Raw genomic sequence first — 19079 nt, 5'->3', positions numbered from 1 at the left:
AGATCCAAATCTCTGTTGTTATTTCTTCTTCCTTACTACTATGAATTCTTAATATTAGCTATACATTTTGACACTACGGAGAAAAATTAAAAGAATGAAATACATATCTATCTGTTACCTTTAATGGATATATAATTTTTTAGCAGGACTTCCATTCTATACATTTGAAAAGACTTTGCGTGCTGCCTTTGAAGGTCTGAGTGAAGCTTTTGCCTTGTCACTTCATGAACTGTTCATTGATCATTTAACTAAAGTTATATATGATAATCATATATTTTCTTCTTCCCCTTGCAAGAGACAAGATTATAATAGGCAAGATAGATATAAAAGAAAAAAAGTCAAAGGGTTATTATGCCTTGATAGGTTACACAGCATATATAAGAAGCAGCAAACGAACGGAAAGTTGAATCATTCATAATTACTTAGACGACATATATACACAAGCGGCTCTAAATGACGTATTAGGCGGCATTTGTTAATGCCGTCGTTATAAGCCTGTTTAATTTGTAGCAGTAGCATCAATTCGGGCGGGTTCTTAGTAGGCCAGGAGCGAATCGAGTCATTTGACCACCTCTACATGAATCCGAACTGTCGGACAGTGACATTATATCTCTAGTCTCAAAAAGATGCGTTGGTTGGCAGCCCATGATTGGCTCTCTTTTGGTTGGTGCTGAGTGAGTGGAGATTGGTAGGGAGAGGGGGGCTCTGGGCTCTCACCCTCATCACTTCATCAGTACATATAGATAGAGAGAGAGATAGAGAGAGAGAGAGAGAGAGAGCAACGCAATGATGTTGGCTTGGTGGGGTGCGTAAAACTAGAGTTGAGCTTGACATGACACCAGAGCACATGGAAATGGATAGACTGAGGAATTTTGCCTACTGCATACACTTCTGTTGCTCGCCAGCTTTTATCGAAGGCAAAAAGTGGGTGCCGGGGAAAGTGGTCCCATGAATCTCAGTCGTGAGACCAACGAAGCTATTCTTCTGATAAAGTCATGGCCTGGCCGATTCTTTCTTCTGATCATCAGGTTTTTTTTTTTAGAAAACAAAAAAAAAACTTACTTAACGATCGATTAAAGCACTACGTACACTCATACACTCACCATTAGAGATAATATTAATGTTACTTATTTATTTGCGTTTTAGTACTCAGTCCAACTAAGATGGTAATGCGACTGACTGGCCGACATGCTCCTTACTTTGAAAGTGATGCTCCCTCATGCATGCCGCATTAAACTTGGTTTAACTCGCACTCCTTTTTGACCTTTTTCCTTGCCGTTGCAGTGATAATGGTTGTACTTTCTAGAGGAGAGAATCTAATAATTAAAGTATCCTTTGTTGGATTAATTAGCACGTACAATCATAATTAAATAGAATCTTAATGCTAAAGTTCGTACTAATAAAGTGCTAAAATTATGCCATTAGAATTTGAGACGTAGATCCGTCCTTCACACCGCATCTCTAGCCAAACAGTGTAATAATATTAGCTAGGTCTAGAGACTCGTCGAACTTTTTTAAAGTTTGGCGTGCATGTGGTTACTAAACGGGAGGCACAGTAAGCTTACTAAAAATAGCTATCATATATTAACTTTGTACTGTCCGGAAATAATTAGCAAATCCTTGAGGGCTTTAAAAGGCAAAAATTAAAACAAAACAAACAAACACCACCTGCCCCACGCCTCCACTGCCCTCTCCTCTCCTTCGCGCGTGCTTTCGAGATCTGTCGTTCTCGACTCCAGAGACATTTCCTACGCTTCGATTCTCGAGCTCCACGCTTCCCATCATCCCCGGCCCCCTTTATCCCCCTTCTCTCTCATCTCTCTCGCGTGCTAAAGGAAAAGCTATCGTTATTGGGGGGAAAAAGGAGAAGCATGGAAGAGCACTGAAAGCTTTGCTTCCTTTTCTCTTTCCTCCCTTATTATACTGCTACAGTCCAAGTTCAGAGAAGTGGGTCAATTGTTACTTTTAACCGCACGCTTTCTCCTCGAATGCAGCGGCGGCGGCATTTTGTAGCTGCATTGCTCGCCTTTCTCGGCTCGATCCTCGCCATCTTGGACCGATCTGAAGCTTCGTCTCCCTCGCGCTAGGTTCGCTTCCTCTTTCCTCTCGGTTCTTGTTTATTTTGATCGGTGGTGCGTCTTGGTGATTTGGAGACGATGTTTCATCGCTATCGATCGGAAATTTTGCTTCAGTTTGAGGGCTTTGTGGACTCTAGGCGTTTTTACTTGTAAAATCCCTTTCTCGATTCGTTCGCGTGGCTCAAAATTTTACACCCCCCACCCCCCCTTCTCTCTCTCCGATCTCATCTATCCTGATTTCCCGCTGAAATGGAGATTTGCCGTGGAAGAATATCCCCACACTCGTCCAAGTGCTCCACTCCCAGTCCAGCGCAGGAGAATAGCAGTGAGCAATTTAATCGCTAAAAGCCAAATCCGAAGGAGTTGCTGCGTTTGAGGCGAGTCGCATTGAAGGCTGAGCCCCACCTCCTAGTCGTCGTCGTGGAGTGGAAACAAAGAAGCGTTTCCCGACGCCCTGCACCTAAAGCGTGACGCAATGGGTTTGTCGGTTGAGATCTCTCAGTCTCTGTCCCAGTCTCACTCTCCTCCCTTCAGATTTTTCTTCCTTTTTGTTCAAATCTCTTGTAGCAAATTAGCAATCTCATGATTGCTCTTCTTGTTTGCTACCCCCGTCTTCGTCGTTTTCGCCTCTTGATCTCCTTCTCTTCTCTCCGGCGGTGATCTCACCGCGGCTCTTTTACCTTGCAGTCCATCAGTTCAGCTCCAGCCGCTTTGATTGACGGATCCGTGCAGACGTCGACGGCTAAGATTTGTTTGTACGTACGAGTCGTCTCTTGCCCCCTGCTCTACGCTTTACTATTCGTGCGGGTTCCTCATCTTCGGATCCGTAGATCATTAATGCCGCGAACCTTAACGTCTTGTCATCATCCTGTCGTCACCGGAGGTGAACGAAGGAAGCTCTAGTCTTTCCTCTCACCAACCTCTTTCTTAATGGTGTGCGTCACGTGACAGGTGGTTGGAGCGCGTGCGGTACTGTGGGAACCGAGTCATCAAAGCCTCCACATCAGCAGCGCAGGTATGCTTGTTAAGGTTTATCCGCCACTTGTTTGGTTAAACGATCGAGTTTACTCGTTTGGGCTTTTGATGGGGACCGTAGAATGTTTAGAAATTAAATACGCGATCAATTAATTCGTTTCCGTCTTTGGTCTCGGTAAAGAGCGACCTTGTCCTCGTTAACCTAATTTTTCTCACATAACGACACGTCCATGGTATTATCCCCCTTTCTCCCATCTCGTGCTGTTACCTTTTTTAGTGCCCTTTGTCGGCTTCCCACTTATCCCCTTCCTTTCACCCCCCCACAACATGCCCTATCTATAGTTATTACCTCTCTTATTTTAATAAGAGAACAACAACAGTCACAATTTTCGACGTGGTCCCCTGTTTCTTTCTGCTGCTCGCTGCAGCAGTTACGCTTTTTTTTTTGACTGGTGTTAATGGGTATTCCATACCTGTAACTAAGATTTGTACTTAGTAGTGTCTATATAATATGTATTATTAAACTACGTAAGTAAGCTAATATTATTATTTTTTAAAGTTATGCGACATTTTTGTCATAGTAAATAAGATATGAAGTAACGGGGCATTTATTTTTAATTTTTTTTCATACACTCAGTTAATTAATGCAAGCCTAGAAAGTCAAATACGTGCAATGGTTGCAAACTTCTGCGATGGATATCAATGCTGCCATTACATTACTGATGCTTTCGCGTCTTCCTCTTTTGTAGCGTCACTGCAGAGGCTTTATAGAGAGAGTGATCGTTTCCTTCTCTTGTTATAGTCCACTAAGATGCCATTCCGGCAAATGGCAGAGGATTCGAATGGGGAGAAGCATATCATCTCCAAGAAGCCTCTCCAGAACAGCATGAACCAGCCGAAGCTCGAGAACGGGTGCCCTTTACAGGATGTCAAGAAATGTGTGAGCAGGAGAAAGTCACGAGGGAAGGGAAGGACAGTGAACAAACCGATGATGATGATGATGATAGAGCCGGAGGTCGGCCCTGATGTTGGCCCTCCGGCATCGAGCAAAGCAATTACGTTCCCCAGGCGCCCGGGGTTTGGACAGGTAGGAACCAGGTGCATTGTCAAAGCCAATCATTTTCTGGCTGAATTGCCCGACAAGGACTTGATCCAGTATGATGTAAGTCTCGATCAGTATAACTACTAAATTGAAGTTCTACGGTTGGAAGTAGTGGATTCTTATTTTAGTTATGGTCACAGGTCACAATTACACCTGCAGTGAGCTCGCGGAGTATGAACAGGAGTATAATAGCTGAATTTGTGAGGTTGTACAGGGAGACTGAGTTGGGCATGAGGCTTCCTGCTTATGATGGCAGGAAGAGCCTCTACACAGCTGGATCTCTGCCATTCATTTCCAAGGAGTTCTCCGTAAAGCTAGAGGATGATGATGGAATGGGACTTATCAGGTTTATGTCTTTCTCTTTCATCTCCTTGGTTCGGATTTTATATATAGGGAGGGCCTACTGACATCCGTGATACTTATAAAGAGAAAAGGAGTATAAAGTTGCAATCAAGTTTGTAGCTCGTGCAGACCTTCACCATCTGCGCCAATTTATTGCCGGAAAACAAGCTGACGCTCCGCAAGAGACCCTTCAGGTTCTTGATATCGTCCTTAGGGAACTATCGAATCAAAGGTGAGCTTTTCTGTTATTGGATACTTGCCCACATTTCCTGCATGTAGGATTCCAGGAGCATGACCATCTTCGTTTTGAATGGGTTGTAGGTACACATCTATCGGGAGGTCATTTTATTCTCCTGATATCAGGAAACCTCAGAGGCTGGGCGATGGATTGCAGTCATGGTGCGGCTTCTACCAGAGTATAAGGCCAACACAAATGGGTCTCTCTCTCAATATTGGTGGGACATTTTCATTCTTTGATTTACTTCTCATGCACATGATTTGAATTCCTTTGGTACTGCTCTACGTATTCATGTTTCTGTTTTGCTAAAGATACATTTCTGGATCTACCATTTCAGATATGTCCTCGACTGCTTTCATTGAACCTCTCCCTGTGATTGAGTTTGTGGCTCAGATTTTAGGGAAAGATGTCATGTCAAGGCCATTATGTGACGCTGATAGAATCAAGGTAATACTTGTTTCACAGACCATTAAAGTGGCACATAAATTCTTTTCTACAATCTTTCCAAAATGCATTACTAGTCATCTTGATATGTATTGAAATTCAATTAATCTTTTACTGTATGTATCTGCTACTACTGGGTTATCCATTGATGTTGGATTAAGCATGTGATACCATTTATCTGTACTTTTTTGCCTTATCAAGTGGTACGTTCTCATGATTGATAATTTGAAGCAGATCAAGAAAGCTCTTCGAGGTGTGAAAGTCGAGGTTACTCATAGAGGAAATGTGAGGCGGAAATATCGAATTTCAGGGCTGACGACTCAACCTACTCGTGAGCTGATGTATGCTATGATTATGATAGTTTCCATTCCTTTTAGTTCTCATATGACAATACACTCCATTAACTAACGGCTATATTTGTCTTACTTTGGCAGCTTCCCTGTTGATGACCAAATGAATATGAAGTCTGTAGTTGAATACTTCAAAGAGATGTATGGATTTTCAATTCAGCATTCCCATCTTCCTTGCCTCCAAGTAGGAAATCAGAAGAAAGCAAGTTATCTGCCAATGGAGGTGACTTTATTGCTGCAAGCTCTCAAATTTTTAGTTATACCTTGCTGATTCAGTATATATATATAGGCCAAAAAGAAACTAGCCAAATTCAGTCTAATTCGATGTGTCATTTAGGCTTGTAAGATTGTTGAGGGTCAGAGATATACGAAGAGGCTGAATGATAGACAGATCACTTCGCTTCTAAAAGTTACATGCCAAAGGCCTAGAGAGAAGGAGATGGATATTTTACAGGTAAAAATCTTTTATCTTAAAGTATCTTGACATAAACCGCTTTGATAGTAGATGAATGAATGATTTTTCAAAGAAAAAGGGAGAGCTTATTTTCAGCAGATAGAGTGAATTATAGCTCATTGGAACAAGTTTGAAACTATTTTACCATTCAAGCAACCATCCTTTATGTAATGATATATGGGAATCCATGACTCACAACACTGAGACTTGTGGAAGTAAATCTCTGCATCCTGAATTGCAGATCTGTGTCCTACAGGCTTTATCTAATAAATCTATACATGTATGTAAGTGGATGATTATATCAATATTTTGAAAGTGATCAATTACATAGCATATGCAAGTATAGAATATGGCTACTTTGTTGCTTGATTTCATTGTGGCTACCTGTGCTTTCTGGTGACAACTCTTAGGAACAGTCAGAAAAAAATAGTTAGGTCTTGTGGAGAGATTCAATATGACTATGGCGCAGTAGGAATGGGGAACACTGAAAGATTCTCTTCAAGAATGAGTTAAAATAGTGGATAGCATCTCATCAATCCAAGAATTAGTGTGTCACCATAACTCACACTTAATAGATGAATAACATCTCACCAATCTAAGAATTTATCGTCTTACCAGAACTCATATTTGATAGATGGATGAAATCTCATCAATCCAAAGGTTTGGCATCTCACCAAAAAGCACATTTAGAATCATTCTAAGTTAAGATGCCTCACCACAAAACTCTCACAATGTCGAAAAAAAATTTATTCAATAAAAATTGCATTCATATTGAACAAAAGGTCTTAGTACTTATTTATACTTTTTCCCTCCATATGTTACCAATCTTAAAGAATAAAATATTAATCTAAAATGCCTAAAAATAAAACTCATATTTTAAGACAACTCTAAAAGAGAAAGCTCTAATTTTAAAACAACTCTAAACATAACTTCAACTATGACTCTGCAAAATAAATCTGACATGGACTCTAAAAGATAAATCTGAGTCCAATTCAGATACAATCTACGGCAGATGTTTGAATAATGGAACCCACAAATTTTGGGTATCAGAATAATTGTTTGCGATCGTCGATGAAAGATAGAGAATAGGATATCAGGTGTTGTAAGTCAGTTGCACTTTTCTCGAGAGAATTGCTTCTCATTTTCTTTAGCACAAACTTTTAATGTGGATCCTCCATCGGTATATCAAATCCAAATCGTCTACCTTGTCAGCAGCAGAACTATCCTTTTCTGAACTCTGAACTGAACATAGAGGCTTGATTTTTGAAGTGAAATGCCTCTTTTCTCTCTCTTGTTTTCCTCACTTCTGAGTAGCTGGAAAGTGTAATGCAAAAGATAGCATAAGGATGATACTCAAAATGAGCACCTGGAATAAAATGATGGCCTAGCTTTTACAGAGGTTTTTATGTTCTAAGTTCTGTAGTCCCACTCTGTAACCATTTAAAATGTTGAAGCATTAACCAGCTGCAATATCCACATCTGTGCATTATCGAAGAAAAAACATCTTGTAGCTAATTTCTATGTTTGTATAATTTTCTCTCCCAAAAAGAACAATATTTTTTTTTTGGTGTTGAGAATCGTTATAATATGACTTCAAAAGCCCATTGCTCACTTTTTTTGTCTCCAGACAGTTCATAAAAATGGTTATGAACAAGATCCCTATGCGAAGGAGTTTGGCATAAACATCAGTGAGAAGCTAACTTCGGTTGAAGCTCGAGTTCTTCCTGCACCATGGGTACTACGTTGTTCTTATCCTTCTGAAAATTTGATCACCTTTCATGTTGTACAGTGCTATTTGCTTATGTGCTGTTTGTCTATATAACTTGTTTTTCTGAAGCTAAAATATCATGACACTGGAAAAGAAAAGGAGTGTTTGCCACAAGTTGGCCAGTGGAACATGATGAACAAGGTATGTTTACTTGAACATCTCTGCACTTGTCAACTCTTGTAATGCTCTGTAGAGTGCATATCTTGAAGTTTATGTTTGTTGAAGCATTGTTTCATTTGTGCAGAAAGTGATAAATGGATGCACAGTAAACTACTGGGCTTGCATTAACTTCTCAAGAAGTGTCCAAGAAAGTACTGCTCGCGGATTTTGTCAGGAATTAGCACACATGTGCCAAATTTCCGGCATGGTGCACTTCTTTGCTCCCTGTAGCTTTGCTTCTCAATATTAGCAGTTCTCTTTGCCTAGTTTTACAACACCCATATCTGTGACACAAATGCTGTAGATTCCCTATAATTTGTTATTTTGAGTAGCTAAATGTTATTGATCACATACTGCAGGAATATAGCAGTGAACCCGTAATACCAATATATTCTGCAAGACCAGAACAAGTAGAGAAGGCACTTAAACATGTGTACAATGCAGCAATAAACAAACTCAAGGGAAAAGAGCTAGAGCTGGTTTTAGCCATCCTTCCTGATAACAATGGTTCTTTATATGGTGAGAAGTGTGCTTTATTTATTCAATGTTTGAAATGTCATTTCTGCAGATGGTCGAACAATTCTAGCTATATTATTCTGATCTTGATTCATATTTCTTCGTAGGCGATCTCAAGCGTATATGCGAAACTGATTTGGGATTGATATCCCAATGTTGCCTCACAAAGCATGTTTTCAAGATCAGCAAACAATACTTGGCAAATGTCTCTCTCAAAATTAATGTCAAGGTAACTGTACTTTCTTTTTTCTTCAGAATATGGTATCGGCATACTATATCGCCAACTTTAGATTCAGTGTTTAATGCATGATGCATTCAGATGGGTGGAAGAAATACTGTACTTTTGGATGCTATCAGCTGGAGGATTCCCTTGGTCAGTGACATACCAACGATCATATTTGGTGCAGATGTAACTCACCCTGAAACTGGAGAGGATTCTAGTCCATCTATTGCTGCAGTAATAATTCAGACTAGTTCTTTTCACTTTTAATGCACGATGCACTGATGCTAAAAATTGCTTTCACCTTTTCTGGTAATTTTCCTTTACAGGTTGTTGCTTCTCAAGACTGGCCTGAAGTTACAAAATATGCTGGGTTAGTATGTGCTCAGGCTCATCGGCAAGAACTCATTCAGGATCTTTATAAGACATGGAATGATCCTCAGAGGGGCACTGTTACAGGAGGCATGATCAGGTTTCTTTTCACACAATTTACTTAAGAAACTGTTTATTTTATCTCATAGAAGAGGAAGCATCTATTTCTGACATTCTCTCTTTTAAAAAAAAAAACTATTTTTGACGTGAGTATCGTAACCAAATCCATGGCTTGTGATATATAAATAAAAGATTAATGATGCTGATAGAAGGAAATCTGCTAGTGTTTGCAAAACTGTAGGCTTTTCATCACACCCAACATAATTGCATTGTTCATATTTTCTTCATCCAATGGATGCAGGGAGCTCTTAATTTCCTTCAGGAAATCAACAGGACAGAAGCCGTTAAGGATTATCTTTTACAGGTGTTATATTTTATCTCATTATCATGGACGCCAACTGTTGTTTGTCTTTAATCAATGGATCATCTTTTCAAGACAAAAATTCCCTAATATTTTTTGTCATGTTCTCTTATTTCAGGGATGGTGTTAGTGAAGGACAGTTCTATCAAGTCCTACTGTATGAACTAGACGCTATTCGCAAGGTTAGCATTGTCCTACATTGTTGTGTCATTATCACCATATATTTTAAATCTTAATACAGTGAGTCGGAAACTAAATTGCAGGCATGTGCATCTTTAGAGCCAAATTACCAGCCTCCAGTGACCTTTGTGGTGGTCCAAAAGCGTCACCATACGAGACTATTTGCAAACAACCACAAAGATAGAAGTAGCACAGACAAGAGTGGAAATATTTTGCCAGGTATATAGTAGCTACATCTTTTTCAGCCTTTATGATGGTTGGTAAAAGTCTGACTACCATCACTCTAACCATTGGGTCGATTGCTCATATTGAGTAGGGGAAATCATTCTAGGCTTCTATTTCATGTTTATCTTGCTAAAATTTGTCTCTCTTTTCTCACGAATTATTTGAATATTTAGGCACAGTCGTCGATTCTAAAATATGTCATCCTACCGAGTTTGACTTCTATCTCTGCAGCCATGCTGGAATCCAGGTATGAATGTGAAATTGGCACGATTATAGTCGTAATCTATGAGACCAGAAAACCTTCTGTTGCAACAACTGTCAATCACTTTTGGTTGCTTTGGACAATTTAAAGTTTGTTAAATAGAAAATATACAGTTTATGCATAAATTGTTGAACGAATGTGCATAGAGTGAGAAATTGTTGAAATCTGTTTTTCTGCATTAATTTATTGTCTTTCTGCAACACGACTATGGTTGGTTTGGGATGGATTTTTTTATCCCAGATTTTATATACAGAAACGTTCAAGCTGTTTTCAGGTAGAAAAGAACCTGTACCTCGAATCATCTCATCATATTTTGTCACTGAGTAATGATGGCTGTGCAAGATGATCTGTAGTGCTTTTTGTATGTCTGAGTATATTGATCTATAGTTGAAAAAACAATGAAGTGTAGGCAACTTCAGTCTCAGTGCCATAATTTTGCAATTCAAGCCACTTAACAAAAATTCAAAAGCAATATGAAATAATAAATCAGATACTAGTTATTCTTATAAAATCACCTAATTTAGCAACTTTTCTTCTATGTTAAATACATTGGTTTCAGCAGTAAACCTCACTGAACTGTGGCCTTGGGATTTGCAGGGGACTAGTCGACCAGCCCATTACCATGTGCTATGGGATGAGAATAATTTCACGGCAGATGAAATGCAGACGTTGACAAATAATCTTTGCTACACGTATGATCCTATCACTGAAACTCTATTTGCATGTTTAATTGGGACTAACATTCTTTCACTTTAATTTGGCGAATGGCTGTAGGTATGCTCGTTGCACGCGCTCTGTTTCTGTTGGTATGCTTCTACTCCCGTCCCTCTTCTCATACTCGATATCTTTTTATATGTATTTGTGTCAGTAATATTGAAAGGCATTTTGTTTACCATTCACTCTACAAAATATCTGGGAAATCATGGAAAAATGGTTCCTCTTCAGAATTAGAAGTAATTAGCACACATTCAGGTGGGATATTTTGATGTTATTCCCGTTCTGAATCCCTTTCATACCTTGTGATATTTGGAACAGTACCTCCGGCATACTATGCTCATCTAGCTGCATACCGAGCCCGCTTCTACATGGAACCAGAGGAATCTGATAATGCAACATCCAAGAGCTCTCGCACAACAAACGGATCCTCTGTGAAGCCATTACCAGCATTGAAAGAGAAGGTGAAGAGGGTCATGTTCTACTGTTGATACAGGAAGCAAGAATAAGTTGCACACTGTGCACCATGCTGTATTTACAATGTAAAGGTTCAGTGAATTATGCATTCCCCGTAGACGTTCAGTACCCAGATAAAACTGTTCAGCTTGGCTAGGGACTGAACTGCCTGTATACTAGCGAGATCAACAATGTAATGTATCATCCCTATCTCAAATGCCATGATAGGTTAGGTTTCTCGTTCTGTTGGTCTCTACTTCTGTTGACTGCTTAGATATTACAAAGGTTTATGTAGAATGATCAAATGACCAATGCTTTAATATCAAAAGTCTATATACATCTGATAAACCTTTTGAAGGGGTGATTCTCCATCAAAGAGTAGCGGGAATGGGTCATCTGATACACTGAATTTAACAAATATCTACTACGCAATCCCTGCTGTGAAAGAATGTACAACACCATCAACCTCAATCCAACTTCTCCCAACCTCCTTCTTAATGCCTTTGTCCTCCATTTTCCTCCTCATTGCCTTTGTTTCATTCCAATGCCCAGCATCCGCATATATGTTCGACATAAGAACGTGAGCTCCATCATGCAAAGGTTCCAACTCAAGTATCTTCCTGCATGCAACCTGTCCCAACTCCACATCCCCATGGATTCTGCAGGCACCGAGAAGAGCACCCCACACATCAGCTTTTACTTTGTAGCTCAAACTTGCTATAAACTCGACGGCCTCCTTCAGGCGCCCTGCCCTCCCAAGGAGATCAACCATGCATCCCACGTGCGACATCTCTGGCTCGATCTCATAACTCGCCATACTGTTGTAGACTTCCCATCCTTCTTCAACTAATCCAGCATGAGAACACGCAGATAAAACGCTCAAGAATGTAACAGAGTTGGGTTTTACTGAGTCCTCACCTACAGTTTGCATCTCCTTGAATATTTGCAGGGCTTCTCTACCGTACCCATGCTTGGCTAAGCCAGAAATTATCGCAGTCCAAGCAGAAACATCCTTCTCTGTCATGTTTCCAAAGACTTTCTCAGCCTCTGTGAGGCATCCACAGTTTGCATACATGTCTATTAGTGCTGTACCCAAAGAAACATCAATGTGAATTCCCTTGCTCTTGACGTAGCTATGGATTGCTTTTCCTTCTTCAAGTGCACCTAAATGGGCACATGCCACTGTGACACTAAGTAGGGTCACCTTATCAGGTTCGATACCGCCATCTTGCATAAGTGCTTTGCAGAGACTAATAGCTTCCTCTGGTTCATCATTCCTGACATGCCCAAGAATCATACTGCTCCAAGAGAAGTTATCCTTTACAGGCATCCGCTGAAAGAGAATACCAGCAATATTCATGTTACCGCATCGAGCATAGCCAGCAATCATTGAATTCCAGGAGATAATGTCTTTTTCGGGCATTTCATCAAAAACATTTCTCGCCAGTTCGATATTTCTAGTCCTCGAATACATATCAATAAGCGCATTGCAGATTGCGATACTTGTGTCAAAACCCATGTTTCTTACATAACCATGAATCTCAAGCCCTAACTCCAGCTGCCCACAAGCTGCTACTAAGCTCAGAATTGTTGCTTCATTCACACTTTCACTCCTCACTTTCATTTCAGAGAATAGCTCTAAGGCCTGCTCCAAGGATCCATTCTCCACAAGCCCAGCAATGAGAACACTCCAAGAAATCGAGTCCTTCGTGATCATACCACCAAATATCTCATGAGCAATTTCCATTTCCCTGCACTTCGCGTACATGTTCATCAGTGAATTACCCAAAATTACTCCAACATCAACACCCTTTTCCTTTATATAGAAATGGATATCCTTCCCTAGCTGCAAATCTCTAACCCGAGCGCACGCCGAAAGAACAGTCGCCAGTGTAATCTGATCAACATCCATGTTCCTCCAATCCTTTGAGCAAAATAAATCTAACGCCTCTTCTGAATGATCGTTACTAACAAACCCAGAAATCATAGCAGCCCATGAGACTTCATTCCGCTCCCTCTCAGGCATTTCGTCGAACACCTTCTTTGCGAGCTCAAACCTACCGATCTCGGCATACGCGTGTATCAACGAGTTACCAACAAATGGGTCGCTCCAAAATCCCATCTTGGTAGCATGGGCGTGGACCATTTGCCCTTCGAAAAAAGCTAATAGATGGGCGCAGGACTTAAGCAAGAAGGGAAAGGTGTAGCTATCGGGAAAAAAGCCAAGTCCGAGCATTTCGACGTAGAAAAGAAGTGAAATCTCGGGATGATTGCTTCTGGAGAAGGCTCTAATCATGGCATTGTAGGCGAAGAGGTTTGGATTTGGGATTTGGTGGCGGAAGAGAGAGAAGGCGTAGTGGAGGTCGCCGTGGAGGGAAAGGGCGGAGAAGGCAAGGAGGCGGGAGGCGGCGAATGGCTCACGCGCGAGGCCGGACGTGATCATGTGAGCGTGGAGCTGGCGGAGCTCGGCCATTGAGGCGCAGTTCTCGAGGCGGGCGAGGATTGGATTGGAGAGAGAGAGGCGGTAGTTTGGGTGGGAGGTGGAGATGGGGTTTCGCTCCGAGGCGGTCAGGCGTTGAGAGAGGAGGGTGAGGGAGGAGGGAAGGATAAGGGTGGACATAGCGGCGGAATAACCAACCAATTATTCCGGAATTATTCCTGAGTTTGGAGTTCTATAAGGAACAACCGGGATCTTAGTCGGTGATGGCTTCCGTAAGCTGGAAGCCAGGGACGCAGGCTATGTGTAGAATTCGGCAAATTTGGTTCTGAGAGTCCTAAAAGGGATTTGGATTTCGCACCACTCCTTGTCCAGTGATATGCTGATGAAGTCGTCAACCGTACGTCGAGAACTAGCCACGGCATTCAAATCTTATATAATGTCCTACGTGGCCAAACATCTGCCAAGTGCCAAGTACGTAGGATATTCTACTTATTTGGCACATTTACAAGGTCCAGATTAATTACTTCCAAAAGTACAATTAACAAATAGGAGAATACTGTCGTAATATGTTCTTTTCTTGCTAGTTAGACATATATATCAAGTGCTTCACTCTCATGACTAAGACAAAATAGCAATGCAAGTGATATTGGACACTTTTAAGTAAGATGATAATTGAGTTACTATATTAATTAACACCACTTCCACGTAGTGATCACTCTTGATCAAGACAGTGAGTTGCGCCACTTGGGTGGCGTGGCCATCCCATGCGTCGCCGTCGACTTCCCCTTCTTCAGGCTCACCGGCGTCCGCCGCTCCGCTCCGCTCTCGGAATCGTCTACCTTCACCACGTCAGCTCCTCCGAACAAGAAGGAGCTCCACCTAAACAACCCTCGCCTCCTCTTCTCCGAGTTGAGCCTATCCACCTGAACTTGGAGGGCGTTGCACCGCACCTGCAGCCTCGCCACGTCATCTCTCAGCCTGCGCAGCTCCTGGTGGTGCGCGAAGGACTCCGCCCTCTTGGAAGGGCAGCGGGCGCCGGAGAGATGGTCGAGGGCCGGGCTGGGGCTCCTCGCGCCGGTGAAGGATCCGCTCCAGTCGGTGAGGCGGTTGAGCTTGTTGTGCTCGGAGAAGAGGACTTGGATCACGGAGCGCACTGGAAGGCGGTCGTTCTGGATCGCGTGGAGGGAGGCCTCGGCGGTGAGCTTGCGGGCGTCGATGAGGCGGGACAGGGTCTTCCTCTCTTGCTTCGTTGTATTCGGATGGGCCTGAAGATTTATATAACAAGTGAAGGATCTTATAATTTACACCCTAACTTTTTCTTTTTATTATGTTTTGTCTTTATTGTCTATCTTAAAGTCTTTTTGAGTGAAGTGAGAATTTAAACATAGCTCAATTAAACCGATCTGAATTCAAACTCTAGAACACCCTTGCAATGTGAACTCCTTTAACCAACTGAGCATTATCCTATTAGCTATTTTTGAGGTAATAAATTTAAAATACAGGATCAAACGATAATTACATGTACAGTAGGATGCATACAATAAAATTCTCAATAAGTCAGTACATTTTATAATTTATGTGGGTATTTAAGATTTTTTATTTTCTAAGATAATAATTTATTATCTATCATGTTAGTTGTTCAAGTAAATAAAAAAAAATTGATAAAAATGATAACATTTGTATAGTAAGATATGAATGACACGAATGATCATAAAATAAAAAATATACTGCGTCTTTGATAAAATTTCTAATACTAAAAACAAACAGCGTTACTTTCTTTTACATTTAATTTTACAGTATCACTCGTAAAAGGAGGTCCACGGTGTGTATCTCCTTGGCATATCCTACTACATCGGGGCCCACAAAGTAAACAGAAAAGATTTCGACTCAGGTCACATCAACCAATCTAGGGATGCATGACAATGGCCTGCCACAAAGTTATACCATTTGACTAGTATCTCCGGGCGACTAACGGACACTTAGATGGGACATATATTGCAGTGGTCTCCACCACTAGAAAGAAAATAAAAAGGTTAAGTTTAGGGGTCCAAAGGAATGGCACAGGCCAGAGGGCAATGAGACTGGCATAATTTGTCATCTTTGAGATGGATCCGAGTGCTATATAGTGATTGTTGTCTGAAATAGATCTCATTATGCCCACTGGAATTTTGGATTTACTAGATAAAGACTACGAAGATTACATTTTACTACTGTTACTTTTGTTCATATATATATATATTGCCTAACTCGACTGTATATAAGATTATACGGTGACGAAAGTAATTAAAAGGTGGAGTCCGTGACCTAACATGATAACACGTGTTGCAGTTTGTTGTTGGGGTTTTAGAATTTAAAAGAAGGAAAATTTTGCATATATTACTCTCTACTTAGGATGAATGAAACGACTGAATGACAAAGAGTATTATGATCAACGGTTTGAAGAGGTTTTCTTTTTACTGGTTATTACGAAAACTAGGAGGTGTGAAGAGAAATAGTGAAAAATTGCGGTGTCAAAATAGCAAAACATCAGCCTTTAGTAAACGTGCTTCACCTTGATGTAGGTGTCGACGGCGCGGTAGATCCCATCGTCGGTGGCGCGCGCGTGCGCCGGCACCGCCCGCGCGAGCTCCTCGAACTCTCCGATCCCCAGCGCTGCGTCGACCGCCGCCTCGGCGAGGTACCCGTCCACCAGCCTCGCCACCTTCGCCGCCGCCGCCCCACCTCCCCCGCCCCTCTCCTGCTCCTGCTCGGCGAGGAAGAACCGCCGGACGAGCCGCAGCGCGAGGCCGACGTCGAGCAGGGTCCCGCACGTGTGGCTGAAACCCGGTATCATCACATCCCCGAGGGTGGCCCCATCCAGCATCCGCCCCGCACGTGCCTCCAGCTCCCGCAGGCACTTCGCGTCCGCCCCGACCATGCTCCCCGTGCGGAGCAGCCGCAGCAGGAAGTCGCATGCCACCCCTCCTTCCTTCTCCGGCGGCAGCGCCGCCACCAGAGACTCCACGTAGAACCTCTTCTTCAGCCACGTGGCCGTCGGGCTCTCCGGGGTGTGGGTGCTGCTGCTGCTGTTATTATTCGTGTCGGAGAAGCGGGCCGACGTGGAGGCGGCGAGCTCGGGGAGCCAATGGGATGCGTAGTGGGAGAGGACGGAGGCGAGGTGGTCGGGTCGGATCCCCTTCGACTTTATGCCCGATAAGGTCCGGGCAAAGTGGTCCATCTCGTGGATGGACGACTCGTCCAGCCAGCTCGGCTCCGGCGGCATAGCGGGTTTCGGTTTCGGGCTCAAAGGTTTGACGGAGGAGATGGGCGACTTGGGGCTCCGAGAAGGAGACCTCATCGTTTGACGTGGGAGATCAGTAGGTAGAAAGAGGAGTGCTGGCGTTGTTCTGTCTAGAGTTATATTATCAAAAATATATAATGGAGGAAAGAGGAAGGAGGAAGGAGGAAGAAGGAAGACGACATGAACGCACATGTGGCCAGGAGAGAGGACAGGCATGTCTAGGAATAGGCTTTTTTCCAATATAGCCCTTCTAAAAGTCCCTTATCTCCGTACTCAGTCATCTGAACTCGTGCAGAAACATTGAAATTTATTTATCATACCAAGAGTAAATAAATGGTAAATTTGAATATTGATAGCTATATATATTTATTTATTTATGAGGAAACTTTCAGATAACACCTTTATATTTTAGTAATTTTGTGGTTAACGCTCTATTTTGAACTAATTATAATTCGATATTTTATTTTTATCGCACTCAGTTCATTTAAATTAATCAATCTCTAACAAAATTATATTTAAACAATAATATTCCTTTAGTGGGATACTAAAGTCTGCCTTTCAAAATACCTAAAACATCCTTATATATATATTGTTTTATATTTCTCTGAGGTATTTTTATAAAATCTAAATTTCTTCAATAACATTTTTTTTATCGAGAGTATATTCATCAATTTGGTTAGTGTGAGTTAGGTAAAGTTAAGACTATCTGAGGTATTTTAATAGTTTTGTTTATGAAGTTAAATAAATCATAATGTAAAGTTAAGTCTATTTAGTCAAAATAGCAGTAGAGTATTATAAAAAAATTATGAGAAAAAAGAATGTATTTTATATAGCTCAATGACCGGACATTAATAATTAAAAAAGTCACTAAAGTATAGGATGTTATTTAAAAGTTTCTCTATTTATTAAATTGGTAGGTTCACACCACGTATGAAGGTTCGATAATCTTAAGATATTCTCCTTTCTTCTGAAATAGGCCTTCACACTTTATTAATTATGGAAGCATTAAATCCAAAAGCTAGCTAGCTTAAGATGATATTTTATTTTAACTTTCTGAGATACCAAGACCTTCGCAGTGTTTTGCCTCCATTTTCCTGGGCAGTAAAAAAGTTTATTGTCTTCTTCTATTATCCTCTTCTGTCTTTCGTGCTGTCAACGTCTCTTTCATTTTTTTTAATCTTTATCCAACTATATTTCTCCGATAGATTATGAGTTTGATTATAAATTAACCGTATACTAAACAAAGAGGTTAATTATTTGTAATATATAGGTTAAATAACTGCACTAATATTCATCGTTATTTTATTTAAGACCGTGTTAGCATAACAAAATAAGAGTAAGAATAATATACTAGTTAACCATAATAAATACATATCATCTTATCTTGGTCATAATGGAATCAAAATTATTGGCGGAGGTGCAGCATTAAACCCTATAAATTACTGCACATATATTCATTCACCTGGCACATATAGCCTGTTTGATCTTGTCCTCTAGTAATAAAGAATTCCTCGGACGGGTTAAGCTTTTGGAGCCACACCAACGATGAGTTCACGTGAATCGTTGGTATTCGATCTCCAGCGTAACATATCCCACTTGATCATTCTCTTCTATATATATATATATGCAGCCTGCTCTTTGGCATTTCGTGATGATAACCTTCACAGCCTAACTCAATAATACCATCTCACGTGAAAGCAGACATCAATATTTTCATATCAACTCGAAGGCATTTACCTCAAGTTTATCATAAACGGCTATGTATAATAAAGTTTACTTACGGTTGAGAAGAAAAAAAAACTGTCGTATTAGATGATAATAGATGTATTATATATTAATTAACACGGGCACGTACTCTTCGATAGTGGGGGAGAGAACCCAAGTCAAATCCGTCACAGGTCTCGCAAAAGATGGACAGACAAATCGTACAGGAGGGGAAATGGAAATCATTAGTCAATTAAATGTTGTAAAGTAGAGGACATGAAGGTACTCTTTTGATTCCATGGTTGTCTACGAGAAGAATAAAAGATATCCATAAGAGTTGTACAATTACTGCTGGGGAGATGTGTTTGACAGCTGAAGC

The 19079-nt window shown here is 41.1% G+C and overlaps 3 protein-coding genes across 6 annotated transcripts; 1 reads left to right on the top strand and 2 right to left on the bottom strand.

Annotated features, from left to right (window-relative positions):
* The first annotated feature begins 1831 nt into the window (after positions 1 to 1831).
* LOC140781617 (protein argonaute PNH1-like) lies at positions 1832 to 11520 on the top strand. 4 transcript variants are annotated; one of them, XM_073127681.1, is made up of 25 exons: positions 1832 to 2087; positions 2766 to 2961; positions 3030 to 3093; positions 3803 to 4215; positions 4296 to 4501; positions 4583 to 4729; positions 4819 to 4952; positions 5073 to 5182; positions 5414 to 5520; positions 5614 to 5752; positions 5867 to 5983; positions 7611 to 7718; positions 7821 to 7892; positions 7996 to 8118; positions 8270 to 8429; positions 8534 to 8655; positions 8746 to 8883; positions 8976 to 9118; positions 9380 to 9442; positions 9558 to 9621; positions 9703 to 9838; positions 10018 to 10091; positions 10704 to 10798; positions 10881 to 10912; positions 11142 to 11520. In XM_073127681.1, exons 4-25 carry the CDS (start codon positions 3865 to 3867, stop codon positions 11309 to 11311), a joined length of 2811 nt encoding a protein of 936 aa, XP_072983782.1. In that variant the 5' UTR covers positions 1832 to 2087; positions 2766 to 2961; positions 3030 to 3093; positions 3803 to 3864; the 3' UTR covers positions 11312 to 11520. The 4 variants fall into 4 exon arrangements, with proteins under 4 accessions (XP_072983782.1, XP_072983781.1, XP_072983784.1 ...); XM_073127680.1 differs by lacking the exon at positions 2766 to 2961 and having other exon boundaries at positions 1855 to 2087; XM_073127683.1 differs by lacking the exon at positions 2766 to 2961 and having other exon boundaries at positions 1947 to 2087; positions 3856 to 4215.
* Positions 11521 to 11700: 180 nt separating this feature from the next.
* Positions 11701 to 13896, bottom strand: LOC140781377 (pentatricopeptide repeat-containing protein At3g22690-like). The gene has a single exon (XM_073127325.1). It carries the CDS (start codon positions 13894 to 13896, stop codon positions 11701 to 11703), a length of 2196 nt encoding a protein of 731 aa, XP_072983426.1.
* Positions 13897 to 14270: 374 nt separating this feature from the next.
* LOC140781619 (coleoptile phototropism protein 1-like) lies at positions 14271 to 17279 on the bottom strand. The gene is made up of 2 exons (XM_073127684.1): positions 16268 to 17279; positions 14271 to 14981 (listed from the first exon to the last, which is right to left on the bottom strand). Exons 1-2 carry the CDS (start codon positions 17210 to 17212, stop codon positions 14439 to 14441), a joined length of 1488 nt encoding a protein of 495 aa, XP_072983785.1. The 5' UTR covers positions 17213 to 17279; the 3' UTR covers positions 14271 to 14438.
* Positions 17280 to 19079: the final 1800 nt, after the last annotated feature.

This window comes from Typha latifolia, chromosome 2 (genome assembly GCF_019914945.1).
Source record: "Typha latifolia isolate L0001 chromosome 2, TyphaL0001v2, whole genome shotgun sequence".
Lineage (NCBI taxonomy): Eukaryota > Viridiplantae > Streptophyta > Magnoliopsida > Poales > Typhaceae > Typha > Typha latifolia.
Note: the sequence above shows the minus strand (reverse complement) of the source record. Positions and strands in the feature narration are given on the sequence as shown.

Excerpts from the sequence above, each read along its gene's own strand:
- LOC140781617 (XM_073127681.1), top strand. The coding sequence starts at position 3,865 with ATGCCATTCCGGCAAATGGCAGAGGATTCGAATGGGGAGAAGCATATC. Across the intron at positions 5,183-5,413 it reads GTGACGCTGATAGAATCAAG|ATCAAGAAAGCTCTTCGAGG; the intron begins GTAATACTTGTT and ends AATTTGAAGCAG. Across the intron at positions 9,119-9,379 it reads GTTACAGGAGGCATGATCAG|GGAGCTCTTAATTTCCTTCA; the intron begins GTTTCTTTTCAC and ends CAATGGATGCAG.
- LOC140781377 (XM_073127325.1), bottom strand. The coding sequence starts at position 13,896 with ATGTCCACCCTTATCCTTCCCTCCTCCCTCACCCTCCTCTCTCAACGC.
- LOC140781619 (XM_073127684.1), bottom strand. The coding sequence starts at position 17,212 with ATGCCTGTCCTCTCTCCTGGCCACATGTGCGTTCATGTCGTCTTCCTT. Across the intron at positions 14,982-16,267 it reads CCGTCGACACCTACATCAAG|GCCCATCCGAATACAACGAA; the intron begins GTGAAGCACGTT and ends ATAAATCTTCAG.